The 14,117-nt window shown below is 40.2% G+C and overlaps 1 protein-coding gene across 3 annotated transcripts in view; it reads right to left on the reverse strand.

Moving 5' to 3' along the window:
- The window catches only part of Dars2 (aspartyl-tRNA synthetase 2, mitochondrial), a 31,011-nt gene extending 16,936 nt beyond the window's left edge, over window positions 1-14,075 (reverse strand). Inside the window, exons 1-8 of one of the 3 annotated variants that reach the window (XM_034513163.2) lie at window positions 13,411-14,072; window positions 12,522-12,621; window positions 8,913-8,979; window positions 7,105-7,206; window positions 6,620-6,715; window positions 4,278-4,401; window positions 3,538-3,584; window positions 1,223-1,329 (exon numbers count right to left, since the gene is read on the reverse strand). In XM_034513163.2, the coding sequence (XP_034369054.1) occupies window positions 1,223-1,329; window positions 3,538-3,584; window positions 4,278-4,401; window positions 6,620-6,715; window positions 7,105-7,206; window positions 8,913-8,979; window positions 12,522-12,621; window positions 13,411-13,534 (767 nt within the window). In that variant the 5' untranslated portion in view covers window positions 13,535-14,072. Of the gene's footprint in view, window positions 1-1,222; window positions 1,330-3,537; window positions 3,585-4,277; window positions 4,402-6,619; window positions 6,716-7,104; window positions 7,207-8,912; window positions 8,980-12,521; window positions 12,622-13,337; window positions 13,356-13,410 lie in introns of those variants that run through there. The other 2 variants (XM_034513164.2, XM_076941464.1) reach the window with 2 other exon arrangements.
- Window positions 14,076-14,117: the final 42 nt, after the last annotated feature.

A 14,117-nucleotide genomic window follows, 5' to 3' on the forward strand; every position in this document is an offset into this window, starting at 1 on the left:
AGAAAAGGGCACTGGATCCCATTACAGATGGTTGTGAGCCACCATGTGGGTTGCTGGGAATTGAACTCAGGACCTCTGGGAGAGCAATCAGTGCTCTTAACCTCTGAGCCATCTCTCCAGCTCCCTAGTGTGCACTTTTATAAGCTGAAATCCTGCTGTAGGGATGCTCTGAGCCTCCCTGTGCCATGCCAGCTCTCACCTTCAGAAATGAGGCTCTCTCTGCCTCTGCAAGTCTAGCATATAACACTCTCTTCTTTTTAAAATTAATTTTAAAAACTAATGAAATTGGGGCTGGAGAGATGGCTCAGCAGTTAAGGGCACTGACTGCTCTTCCAGACGTTCAATTCCCAGAAATCACATGGTGGCTCACAACCATCTGTAATGGGATCCGATGTCCTCTTCTGGTGTGTCTGAAGACAGCTACAGTGTGTTCATATAAATAAAATAAATAAATAATTCTTTAAAAATTTAATATTATGTGTGTATGTGTGTTGAGGTAAATGCATGCCTGAAGAAGTCCACAGAGACCAGAGGTATCTGATTACCCTGGAACTGGAGTTACAGATGGTTGTGATCTGACCTGGGTCCTGGGAATAGAACTCAGGTCCCCTGCAGGAGCAGTACATGCTCTTAAGCCCCAAGACATTTCTCGGGCCTGATTACTGTATTTTCCCAAACAATACCATTTCAAACAATTAGTATTTTATAACTTTCAAGATATTTTCAATGTTGATTTTGATTAGCTTCATAGTTGTTTTTATTTATTATCCCATTTTTTTTACTAGTTTTATTTACTTAAGATCAGAACCTTATTTTTAATGCCCTGCCAGAACTACTAGCTTTGTGTCTAATGCCACCTAATAAATCTTAAATAAACAGTGACGACTATAATTTCTAGGGGATGGACAATATCAAAACTCTCTTAAAAAATTTAACCTTTTCAAATCAGACAATTTTAAATTGTTTTACTATTATCAAGTGAAGGTGGGGTGTGTAGGTGTGAGGGTGCACGTATGGAGGTCAGAGGACGATGTGGTGGAGTTAGTTTCCTCTTTCTACCTGTATGTGGGTTCCAGGGATTGAACCCACATCTTTAGCCTTGTGTGTCAAGAGCATTTACCCACTGAGATCAGACAAGTTTGGCTCCTTCCCTCCCCCTTGGTCTTTCTGCCTCCCTTCTGAGGAGTAATAGTATTACCAAAAGTCAGAAAAGCCTGCTTACCTGTCTAAACCACCAACCATCAGAAGCTGCTTAAATTGCTGAGGACTTTGAGGGAGAGAATAAAACTTCCCAGGTTCCCTGGATGGTACTAAAAACTCCTTGGCACCCTTTTAAAGAGAGAGAGGTGACAGAGGGAGAGAAAGAGAGACAATATCGAAAAATAAGCAAACAAACAAAACCCAAGCCAGGTATGGCAATTGCCTGTAATTCCAGCAGCATTCAGGAGGCTGAGGTAGAGGAATCGTAAGTTCAAGGGCACTGACCCACATAGCAAGGCTGTCTCCATAAAACAAAACAAAAATTCTGAAATACAATCAACAGCAACTCGAGGTGTAAGTGACGAGTACAAGCTAACGCTTAATCACACTGAGGAGCTTACAGAGCAAAGCTCTCAATGACAGACAGCTCTTGTTCATCTCATAGTCCCTGAAACAATTTGCATACAATAAAATTTATTTAGAGACAGTCTCACTATGAAGCTCTGGCTGAACTGAAACTAGCAGAGATCCACCTGCTCCTGTCTCTTGAGTACTGGAATGTAGACATGTGCCATGCTCAGCAACGATAACCTTTACATTTTTTACGTGTGTGTGGGGTGGGGATGGGGTGGGTTGGGTTGGTACACATACATGTGAGAAGAGACCATTCAGAAGCTCTGAAGCTGGAGGATGTTGAGAGCTACTTACTTGCCTTGGGTGCTGAAAACTGAGTAAGGTTCTCTGAAAGTTAACTGCTGAGCTATCTCTGTAGCTCCTAAAAATGTCTTAAACATTGCTTGTACGTAACAGTTATTAAGTGTGTGTGTGTAAACAAAGTCTTAACTTTATTATTAGCACTATAAAGTTTGTACATCATTGGCTATGCAAGTCATTCTTAACTGCTTTTCTACATTAAACTGTAGGGATTTGTGCTTGTTTTTTGAGGTCCTCTGAGCCACTGAACTATATATGTAGTCCTTAAACAGTTTTGTTGTTGTTTTTTAAGTCTACAGATTGAATAAAGAGTTACTAAATATCAGGGATGTTTTTTTTTTGTTTGTTTGTTTTTTGTTTTTGTTTTTTTAAATCTCAGCTCTCTTTTTAACAGGATTTTATGGAGACACAGCTGGTCTGAGAGTTGTCATCCTCCTGCCTTAGCTTCCCAAATACTGTTTATAGGCACGCATCACCTCGCCTGCTTCTTTTTTTATTAATATAGCATTTGTTTTCCTTGAATAAAACTCCAAGCCAACCATTTTTTGCTGATTTCCTGAAAAAGTACAGGAAAAAGAATACATAGACTATATAGGGAAGAACACAGTAAAGACAGATCCTTCCCTGATGGAGAGAATGAGACTGATCCATCCTTAGGCAAAAGGCCCTTTGGCTTCATGGGGACCAAAGCCAGCTGGCCCAGCAGATGAGTTGTTGTTGCTCTAGAGTGGCTCCTGTTGTAAGCAATGAGGTTCCCATAGTGACACTCCCACCCTTTGAGCCAGCCCCCAACCATGGCAGTCCCAGCCTCAATGAACATAGCTGCAGTGATGATATTCCTGGAACAGGTGCTGGCTAGAGAGCTGTGGCTACGGACAAATGAGGTGAAGGGTATAGAGCCACCATAAGCTACAGTGTTCTCGGTCGGTGTCCCTGGTCATTCTCGCACCTTTGCAGGTAGTGGTCAGCTTGACAGCTCAGAGAGAAGGTGGAAGTGAACTTGGGACAGGTTTAGGTTTTTAGAATGAAAGGGATTATGGCAGGACAGGTGCTCTTAGCATACACAGAGATGCCTAATCTGCCTCTTTAAAATTATTATATTTTTTTAGTTGACACAATTCTTTTTTTAAAAAAAATAAGATTTTATTTTCATCTTTTTGGTTGTGAGCCTTAGCTTTTAATGGCTGAGTTATCTCTCTAGCCAAGGATTTTTATTTTAATTATGTATATATGTTTCTGTCAGTATGTGGATATGTGTGTATGAATGAAGTGTTTACAGGCCAGAAAAGGTGTCTCATCCCCTTGTGGTCAAGTTTTAGTACATGCTTTTAACTGCTGAGTCATCCCTTCAGTCCAGTTCAGACAGTTCTTAATGAACAAGGTTTTAATAAAACATTCATTAATGATTTGAATCTAGAAAACTCATGGGAAAGAAAACTCATGCAGAATAAAAACATTCTGATTCAAAATGCTGACTTACATACTTTTCTCAATTCTTAAAATAAGACCCTGAGGCAGTAATAAAAGTAAATAAAAATGGGCCAAGTGAATATAATAAAAGCAAAGTGATTGCTTTTATAATGACGAGGCTATCAATAGTAAAATGATAAGCAATATACATACTCCGGGGGTCCTCTTAAACAATGTTGGGGTTTCTATATCCACAAATCCTAAAAAGAGAGAAAAATTAGTTATTAGGGATTTGCCAAGTATGATGTCAATAGTGAAATACAAATCAGAGGCTCCCTTTAATTAGGAAGATGTCTGAGATAAGAAAGACAGGCGCAAGTTGGTTTCTACAAACCCAAGAAAGCTAAGACTTTTACAAAATGTAACTGTGCTCACAAAGCTGACATTCATGACAGGAAATGATCTGGACTACCTGATGGACTCCTGTCTACTGTAATGCTCCGGTGTTACTACCTGATGGACTCCTGTCTACTGTAATGCTCCGGTGTTAGAAACCTTCTGCCGACATAGCAAGGATGAGGGCAAGCACCAAGGACTGCTCTGTTTGACTCATGAGAAATCTCAGACCTCCCATCAACTGCTGTATAAGAATGATAAAGAATTATGCAAATTTGGCTAGGCATTGTAGTCTACACCTGTAACTCCAGAATTCAAGAGTGCAGGAGGGGGTGCTGGGGAGGGAAACTTACAACACAGAAACAGCTAAAGACTGTCCTCAGTAGTGGTGAGAAATGCTAAGTACTGTAATAGATATTATTGCCTTTAAAAGAATATGTCTGTGACCCAGTAAGCAACCAGTCATCACAATGATTGATTACAGACTTTGGGAACAGGTGAGCCAACAATGAAGAGAGTATACACTAAAACACAACGAACATGCAGGCTTCCCTTACCGTGCAGATTACAGAGATATTCCCGCATTTTCATGACCATCTGTGACCTCAGCCGCAGGTTGTACTGCATTTGGAAGCTGCGCAGATCTAAGTACCGATACTGCAAACGAAGGGCCTCTGTTTTCTACACAAATGAAGATTTTTATGCTTAAATATTTTTGAACATTAAAAAGGTAGTTATCTTTAATTTTTCTTAATTTCCATTTATTTATTGGTGGTGGTGGGGTGTGTGTAAGTGTGTGCCTGTCACATGAGTGTAGATGCCACTGGAGCTAGAGACATCCTCAGGAGCTGGAGTTACAGGCAATTGTGAGCCACCTGGGAAACATTCAGGTCCTTTGTAAGCGCTGTGCACATTCTTACCACTGAGTCATCTCTCCAGCTAAGCTTTGTGTATTTTCAAGGCTGTAAATCCTTGCATTCATTTTTGTGCTAACTTAAGAAAAAAGTCCTTTAATGTGGGTAGCTCAATTCTTTTATACCAGAAATAGAAATAGTAAGAAATGTCTATAACTTCTTTTTCTGAATGTTTACCTTAGAAAATTTATTTGCTTTTCCATAATAAGGTCAATTTTGTAATTATATTGATTTTTGCAATCAATGAACTTAAATATAGGCCTTAATGGTCATGATATTAAAAATCTAATAGAGCAGGGGAAACCACTCAGCTGGTGTTTGGTTCTACTTCTGTTGCTTTAGTAAAATACGCTGACAAAAGCAATTTAAGGAAAAAAGGGTGAATTTGGCTCCCAATTCTAGGTTACAGCCCATCACTGCAGGAAAGTCAAGGCAGCAGCAACATTACACCCACAGTCAAGAGCTGAGAGCAAGGATTTAGGATTTAATGCTGCACTCCAGTGCTTAGCTTACTCCTCCCTCAGTCCAGAGCCCAGGCCATGAGATGTCGCCACCTACAGTCAGGATTCGTTTTCTCGTATCCATTAAGTCAATTAAGAAAATTCCCCTCACCTTTAGTCTCAGCACTTGGGAGGCAGAGGCAGGTGAATCTCTGTGAGCTCGAGGCCAGCCTGGTCTACAGACTGAGTTTCAGGACGGCCAGGGCTACACAGAGAGACCCTGTCTGGAAATCAAACCAATCCAAAGCCAAGCAAACCAAACAAAATCAAACCAAAAACAAACACCCTCAACCCCAAAAGAAAACTCAGTGGAAGCGTGCTCAGAGGCCAGTCTAGTGTAGACAGCCCTCATTTCCCAGGAGATTCTAGGTTGGGCCAAGCTGACTTAAAACCAACCATCACAATTAATCAAGTACTTGTCCTGTGAGCACAACTACCTGAGTTCAACCCTCAGGACCTAGGTGGAAAGCTGGGTGTGGCTGCACCCACTGATTCTAGCACAAGTAGGCGCAGACAGGCAGATCCCTGGGGCTTCCTGGCCACCCAGACTTATGAGTTCCAGGACAGTGAGAGACCCTGTTTCCAAAAAAAGGTGGACAGTGCCTGAGGAATCACATTCAAGGCTTTCCTTTGCCTCCCACATGCACACATATGAGCACATGAGCACACGAAAAAACCTTAACAGATTAAACATTAGATATATATTCCGGGCATAGTGGTGCATGCCTTTAATCCCAGCACTTGAGAGGCAGAGGCTGGCAGAACTCTGAGTTTGAGGCTAGCCTGGTCTACAGAGTAAATTCCAGGACAGTCAGAGCTACATAGTGAGACTCTATCTCAACAAAACAAAACAAATTATATCTTTAAATGTGGTTATACTTAATCAGTGCTGGCTACCTCCATCATGCTCTGAAACTTTTGGCTAAGATCTTCTGTAATTCTATGATTGGTAAGTTAAGAATTACACTAAGCTGGGCTGGAGAGATGGCTCAATGGTTAAGAGCACTGACTGCTCTCCCAGAGGTTCTGAGTTCAATTCCCAGAAACCACATGGTGGCACACAACCGTCTACGAGATCCAATGCCCTCTTCTGGTGTGTCTAAAGACAGCTACAGTGTATTCATATATATTAAGTGAATAAATAAATCTTAAAAAAAAAAAAAAGAGCTCTGTCTTCCAAGAAGTACACGAAGCACACATTTATTACTATTAGAAGTTTCAACTTAATAGGAAAAAGATTACCCTCTGCAACTTTGTCATTTCCTTTCAACACTTTAAACAATAGCAATGGAAAAACTTGAACAATAGAATACTTCAGATCTTAAAGACAGAATCACATTTCAACCTGTCTGTACCTCAAGAACATAAGCTGTTAGTACTATAGAATAATTGATTAAAAAAATACTCATTTTATAGACGGTAAACTTTTATTTAAATTTTCGATCACTTTCTAGATACTGGATTTTACTAACAAGACACCCTCACCTTCACAAAGTCTTTAATTTCAAAGGGCAGCTTTTTGCAGGCATTCAGGAGCTCGGCTGTTTTAACTTTGATTTCAATCTCACCTGTTGGCATTTTCTTAGAAGGAAAAAAAAAAGAACTATTTTAGAAAGTCATTTTTCAGGACAGGTATGCGATACACATTTGTAAAACACATGTATTCATATACATATGTAAAATGGGTCAAGCTATATTGTAGATTATAAATAATATAAATCTGTATAATCTTTACATTATTGTTTGTATCTGTGGCTCATATCATATCAGCAAATATCATTATGTATTTGTCAAGGTTGACAGATGTCTTTTTGTGCACTTAAATGGGTGTGGTGACATCTGTGAGTTCATTTGTAGAACTGAGGAACGTCAATGCTAAGTGTCCACAAGCGACTCATTCGATGTTGTTAATGTATATTGCAGGCACTGCAAATGTACAAAGGAAATATTCCATTCCCTAGACTACTAACCGGATTCTCTTGTCCCGGAGGTCGGGAAATTACTGTCCCAGATACTCTCACCACAGACTCCACAGGGGCTTCACACAAAATCCTCCTCACAGATGCAGCTGACTGCAAAATAAGGGGTGGGGAGCAGTTCCAAGAATAAATGAACTTATAGAAATCTTCAGTAAGTCTCCAGTTTAGAAAAATGATATTCACAGCTTACGTGCTGTAATATTGGAGATATTTACAGTTTATGTTCTATAATATTGAAGCAGTGTTGATGTTATGACAAGAGCTGGTAAATCCTATCATCATTTTAGCTCCATAGAATACAGCCAGTAAGACCACCAAGAACGCCCCTCCCTCCTTTCTTTGATGGGCCAACTATAGAGTCCGTACTGCCATGGACTCTCAGCTTCCCAAGCACTGGGATTGTAGGTATGCACTACCATGCCCACCAGCTATTCTTAACTATAATTAATTTATTAAGTTTTGACGCCAGGCAGTGGTGGCGCACTTTTAATCCCAGCACTTGGGAGGCAGAGGCAGGCAGATTTCTGAGTTCGAGGCCAGCCTGGTCTACAGAGTGAGTTCCAGGACAGCCAGGGCTACACAGAGAAACCCTGTCTTGAAAAGCCAAAAAAAAAAAAAAAAAAAAAAAAAAAAGGTTTGAGACCAGTTTTCACTATGTAGGGCTGGCTGTCCTAGAACTCACTATGTAGACCACTCTGTCTAACCTCAAACTCAGAGATCCACCTGCTTCCACCTGCTGGGATTAAAGGCATATGCCATTATTACCAGCTAGCCAGCTATCTTTTATTTTGAGACAGATTCTAAATTGCCAGGCTGGCTTTATTTTGTGTTTGTGTTTATTCCCTCGCATGCACGCACATTATCTGTGCACATGCCACAGCCTGCATGTGGAGGTGAGAGGACAACTTGTGGAGTTGATTCTCTTTTCCACCACATGAGTCCCATTGTTGTCAGCTTGGTGGCAAGAACCTTTATACACTGTGCCACTGCCACAGCCCTAATCACATCTCTCCCTTTGGCATACTTTGATGTATATATATGTGTGTGTGTGTGTGTGTATTGCTGAAGATGATTTTGAATTCTTGATATTCTTGCATTTGCTTCCCACTGATATGATTATTAGTGTATGCTTCCATGTCTGTCTTATATATTTTTTTTGAAAGATTATTCTTAGGTTGTTTTTTTATAAATTTCATCTTCACATTCTGAGTCCTTTATTGATTTCTTTGGTAGATAATTTATTACATTTATTTTGTATATGTGCACACACAGGCAACTCACATCAGTGTACCATATGTGGAGGTCAGAAGACAACTTGTGGGAATTGGTTTTCTCCTTTTACCATACTGGTTTTGAACTCTGGTTGTCAGGCTTGCTGGCAGGCACCTTTAGTATACCCTCTGGCTCCACATCCCCTTTTTCTGTAGTTCTTTACATATTACAGAAATTATTAGTTGCTTGCCTGAATGTATATGGGTGTAACACATACATGACTGTTTGGAAGCCAGTGAGAACACTGGATTCCCTGGAACTAGAGTTACAGATGGCTGTGAGCTTCCATGTGAGCGCTGGGACTTGAACCCTGGTCCTTACCAAGAGCAGCAAGCACTTTTAACTGTTCTAGCCATCTCTCTAGTTCTTTAGTTTATTAGGAATTAATGTTGTCTATAGTAGTTTTCAGTTTTTATTAGTAGTTAATTCCTGAAATTAAAACTTCAAACACATTGATCAAGCTACTTAGCTTATACTACTATCTTACCAAAGCAGCTTTTAGATAACAGTAGCAACCCTCGTATTACCTCATCCTGGGGAATGAGAATTTGAACAAGACCGTGGCAATCTCTTAGGACTATGAAGGTGTTCTGCCTGAATAATGGGGGGAAAAAGAATATTTTAGGATAAAGTTTCTAAGCTCAAAATTTAAAGACAAAACCAGTAATAAAAATATCATGTAATTTTTCCATTTTTATGATTATGTACTTTCATAAGCTGCATTCATACAATTATCTTATACCCTCTTTCTCTCTCCCTCTCTCTTATTTTTTGAGAAAACGTCTGGCCTTGTTGCCCAGGTTGCCCGTGAGCCTGACATTTTCTTGTTCAGCTTCTTAAGTAGCTGAGATTATAGGCATGTATGGCCACACCTGGCCAAACTGTTCTTTTCAACTTGGATTTCTATTAATTATTCATATACTAATTTGCTATATGTGACTCATTAATGACAAAGTAGATTTAAATTCTTCTTTCTTTTTTTGAGACAAGGTTTTACTGTTTGGTTGCAGCTGGCCTAGAATTCATACCTCAAACTCACAGAGATCTGTTTGTCTCAGTCATGTCAGTGCTGGGATTAAAGATGTGCACCACCATACCCGGCTAGATATAAAGTTTTTGAATGTAGAAGCATGCAATCACTTGTTTGCAGAGAAATTCCTAAAGGAGCAGCTCAGACCTGTGCCCTAGGCTCTTAAAGCACTATTTAGTAGCAGGTTGAAAAAGCAATAAAGGTCTCTATTGAACTAAAAGTTGGGATCACGACAAAGAAAAGCCCGAAGACTACTTATCTTTAAAGATTCATTCTAATTTCAAGTATGTGTCTGTGTGTGGTATGTACATGTGAATGCAGGGTTCCCAGAAGGCCAGTGGCATGAAATGCCCCACAGGCTGGAGTTACAGGTAGCTGTGAGCTTGATGTAGATGCTGGAAACCCAATTCTGGATCCTCTGCAAAAGCAGTGTTGTCCTGGACTCCCGAGCCATCTCTCCAGCCCCTGAAAATGTTTCTTGATCTTGCCTGCCACCTTGAGAAGGGATTTCTCATAAAAGGGAATTGAAGACTGGATTTTGTCAACTAAGGCTATGAAACAGTCATGAGACTTGATAGGTTCTGCAAAAGAGTTTCATTTCGTCCTGATGCCTTTCTTCCTGCTTGTAGAAGATGACAAACCATCTTTCTCATTTGCTACAGCATCTTACAGGAACTCAATACGCTAACATCAAATAAATCTTGGGATTACAGTTGTAATACATGGTCTGGAATCAGCTTTAACTATGCCCTGTGTGCAAACAATGATTTACTAATTATGATGGTTAGGGCTCCTTGACTTCTTCATTTCTGCTGCAAAAGACACCAGCCACACTGTACTGGGGCTATTGTTCTTGGAACCAGTTGGCTATGAAGTCTCTTCTCTGAGGTAACTAATGTTCCAAGAAGGATCTGGACACAACAGTTTTAGTCAACCTAGGAGGATAATTTTACTTCTATATAACAACTAACAGTTAACTTGCTGGAAACTAGATATGTAGACACACGTCTTTAATCCCAGCACTCAGGTGGCAGAGGCAGGTAGACTTCTGTGGGTTCCAGGCCAGTGTGGTCAACATAGTGAGTTTCAGACCAAAAACTGTAAGACTCTATCTCAAAACAAAACAAAAGGCTGCCATTGGAGGGAGGATGTGGAGTACTTGTGGAGGAAAAGTCTAAATTACAAGGTTCCAACCCAAGTCAGTGAGCTACATTAATCAGCTCAACATAAAAAAAAAGCAAAATCAGGGCTGGAGAGATGGCTCAGTGATTGAGAGCACACTGACTGCTCTTCCAGAGGTTGTGAGTTCAATTCCCAGCAACCACATGGTGGCTCACAACCATCTATAATGGGATGTGATGCCTTCTTCTGGTGTGTCTGAAGACAGCTATAGTGTACTCATATACATAAAATAAATAAATCTTAAAAAAAAAGAGAGCAAAAGCTGTATTGGGCTGAATGGGAGCAAGCACTTACTTTATTTTTATTTGCTTATCCTTTCCTATAATGTCTGTAATCACAAAGATGGAATACATTCTATCAGTAAGTTATTATTATTTAAGAAAATAAAACTATTTTTCATTGGCTTAAGTCCTCACAAGAAAATTTTATTAACTTTCTAAACTTTCACATTTTAAAGATTTATTTATTTTTTATTTATATGAGCTGTCTTCAGATACACACTAGAAGAGTGTATCAGATCCCATTATAGGTGGTTGTGAGCCACCATGTGGTTGCTGGGAACTGAACTCAGGACCTCCGGAAAGTGCTCTTAACAGCTGAGCCATCTCTCCAGCCCCCTTTCACATTTTAAAATCCAAAGATAATATTTTAGAGAATTAGAAACATTTGATTGGTTATCCTCCCCCCCCCCAAATTGAAAGAGTTAACATTCATTTTCCTACTTTATTTTAAAGAGTTAATTTATAATGGGAAACAAGGGAGAGAGGGGGCTCAGAGGCTTAGAGTGCTTCCTGCTCTTCCAGAGGGCCCAGCTTTAATTCCTAGCACCCAGATGGCAGCTCACAATTGTCCGTAACTCTAGTTTCATGGAATTAGACAGCCTTTTCAGGTTTCTATAGGCATCAGGTATGCATACAACCAAACATACATACAGGCTAAATACCCATACACATAAAATAAACATCAACAAAATTTCAAAAAAGAAAGAAAGGCAAAGCAATGGAACAGTTATCTTCCAGTAATTCATCAAAAAGCAAATACACAGGGAAAGAGAAGTGACAACCAATGTACATTCTCTAGGCCTTTTGGAAAGCAAGGAAGTATCCCTTTGTTCACACACATGTGACTCTACGAGGGTGATACTTCAGACATCAAGGAAGAGTACAGTTAAAAAAATGCTCCAAGAATGTTACTGTGGCAAAGCTGTAAGAGTCTACACTGTCACTCAGCACAGTGTTGGCAGTTACACACAAGCAGGTTAAGAACAAGATTCTTTTTTTTTTTTTTTTTTTTTTTGGTTTTTCAAGACAGGGTTTCTCTGTGTAGCCCTGGCTGTCCTGGAACTCACTCTGTAGACCAGGCTGGCTTCCAACTCAGAAATCCACCTGCCTCTAAGAACAAGATTCTTGCCAAGATGGTGTTTGCATTGAGCATGGTGAACACTTCTTGTATGAGACAAACATCTACCCACATTTTGAACTTCTCCAGAGAGTTAATGTGCTGCTATGCTTCAGAATGCAACAGATGAGCAACAACAGACACAACACTGGCTTTGAGCCTAAGGAGCTGCTACTCATGTTTTTAAGGTTTTTCTTTACTTACATTTCGAATAAAGTAAACTTGTTCTCTTATGCTATGGCTGCTTCACAACTAGCTTACAGAATTCTAGTCTAGTCCCAGTTACTGGTTCTAAGAGCTTTTTAAAGTTAGCTCAGGATTATCTCAGTCCTCTGGTGGGTCTGGTTTTATCATTATACCCTTTAACTGATGATATTAGTACTTATTGGGAATGACACTATTAGACTTTTTCCAAAACAAAACAGAACAGAAAATGCAGTGACTTCTGAGAAACTACAAAAGTGGCAAATGGTATTCTCTGAATGGATAAAAATTAGTGAAAGTTGGACTTGTTTCTTCAGTTTACCTTCGGTACTGAATCCATCCACACAGAGTGACTTCTTGGCCTAAGTGGGAAGAACGCAACTCTCCACATGTGTTGGTCCGAGCAACAAAGCTACTGAACTCTTTAAAAAGAGAAGGAAAAAGCAATTTAAAAGACAACAGTAAGAATATTCATAGTTTTTTAAAAAATACTTTCCATTCATGATATATTAGCTGTTTCAGGTCAATGGGTGAAGTTAATGAAAATTTTAAATTACATGTGGTGTGTGTTTATGTGTGTGTACCCACAGGTATGGGGGCCCACATAACCCTGTGGAAGCCAGAGGACATCTTTTTGGATTCTGTTCTCCCATTCCAATGTGGGTCTTGGGAGTGAACTCTGTTACTCAGGCTTGGCAGTAAGTGCCTGAAGCCACTGAGCCATCTTGCTGGCCTGATGAAGTTTATAAAATAGCCTAGATTATACAATATCCCTATTGCGTTTACCTGCAAACGTGTCAAGGCCCAAGCAAATAACTGCCCTAAAGTAAAATTTTGCATTCTGTTTAGAAATATAATAAACCTTTTACATGACCTAGCACTTGAATGGTAACTGTCCATTTTGCTAAGTGAAATATAATTTTAGAAATTACCTTTGACAGTGCAGTTACTATTTAGTTTTAGTACAAATATGGTTTATAACAATCATTTGTACTATTAAATCATTTGTACTATTAAAAGTGTGGAAAAGATTTTATTTATCTTTTGTATTAATAGCATACAATAAACAGACTACCTTTTTTATAATCAAGGGGGAAAAAAAAACCCTTGATTATAACTAATCAAGAGAATGAATGACCTGGTATTAAAACGCAGCTAGGGTCGGGCAAACAAGTTGTCAAAGACAGGCGGAAGCTCGTAGCTGCCTTCACCTGGAATTCTTTGTGAACTCAAAGCCAGATTTCTGGAAAGAGAACTCCAGATTGGCTGCATGGTCTTTCCGATGGGTCTGGATAAACCCCTGCATAGACGACTTAACCAAGAACCAAGATACATGTTGAAGTCCCGGGATCTGTAGAGACAATCACGAATCCCACGCTGCAGGTGTGGTGGTGTTCAAAACTCGGTTTTCGAAACACCAGGAACCTTTAAAATTCTAGTTCCCACGCAAACGCATCCGGACCCTCCTCCGCAGAACGTTCGAGTGTCTACAAAGTAGATTGATCTGCAAGGTCTCCAGAGCCCTCGGGTGAGTGGTTAGGGCAAACCTTTGCTTCCTTCAGTGCATCAGTTCCCACTTTAATTAAACAAGGCTGCGCCCGGAACAAAAAAGCTCCCAAACAGCAGCGCTAGAGCGACCCCAGCCGGAAGGTCGGCCACCAGGAGCACGTCCTCCCTTTATTCCCACGTTTCTCGAAGGTGACCAGGGCATAAGCAGAAACATAAGGAGATACAGCCTTGGGTTTCACTTCTCCCAAACCTGGCGGCCCATCTTGGATTTTCCTGAAAGGTGAGGACGAGCAAATCCAATAGAGCTCTGAGGTTCGAACCCTGACACAAACCACATCCAGAAGCCAGTCCCTCTGACGCCCTGGGAGCGCCAAAGTTACGCCAGAATTTCGGCCAATCAGAGCGAGGG

The sequence above is a fragment of the Arvicanthis niloticus genome, chromosome 10 (genome assembly GCF_011762505.2).
Source record: "Arvicanthis niloticus isolate mArvNil1 chromosome 10, mArvNil1.pat.X, whole genome shotgun sequence".
Lineage (NCBI taxonomy): Eukaryota > Metazoa > Chordata > Mammalia > Rodentia > Muridae > Arvicanthis > Arvicanthis niloticus.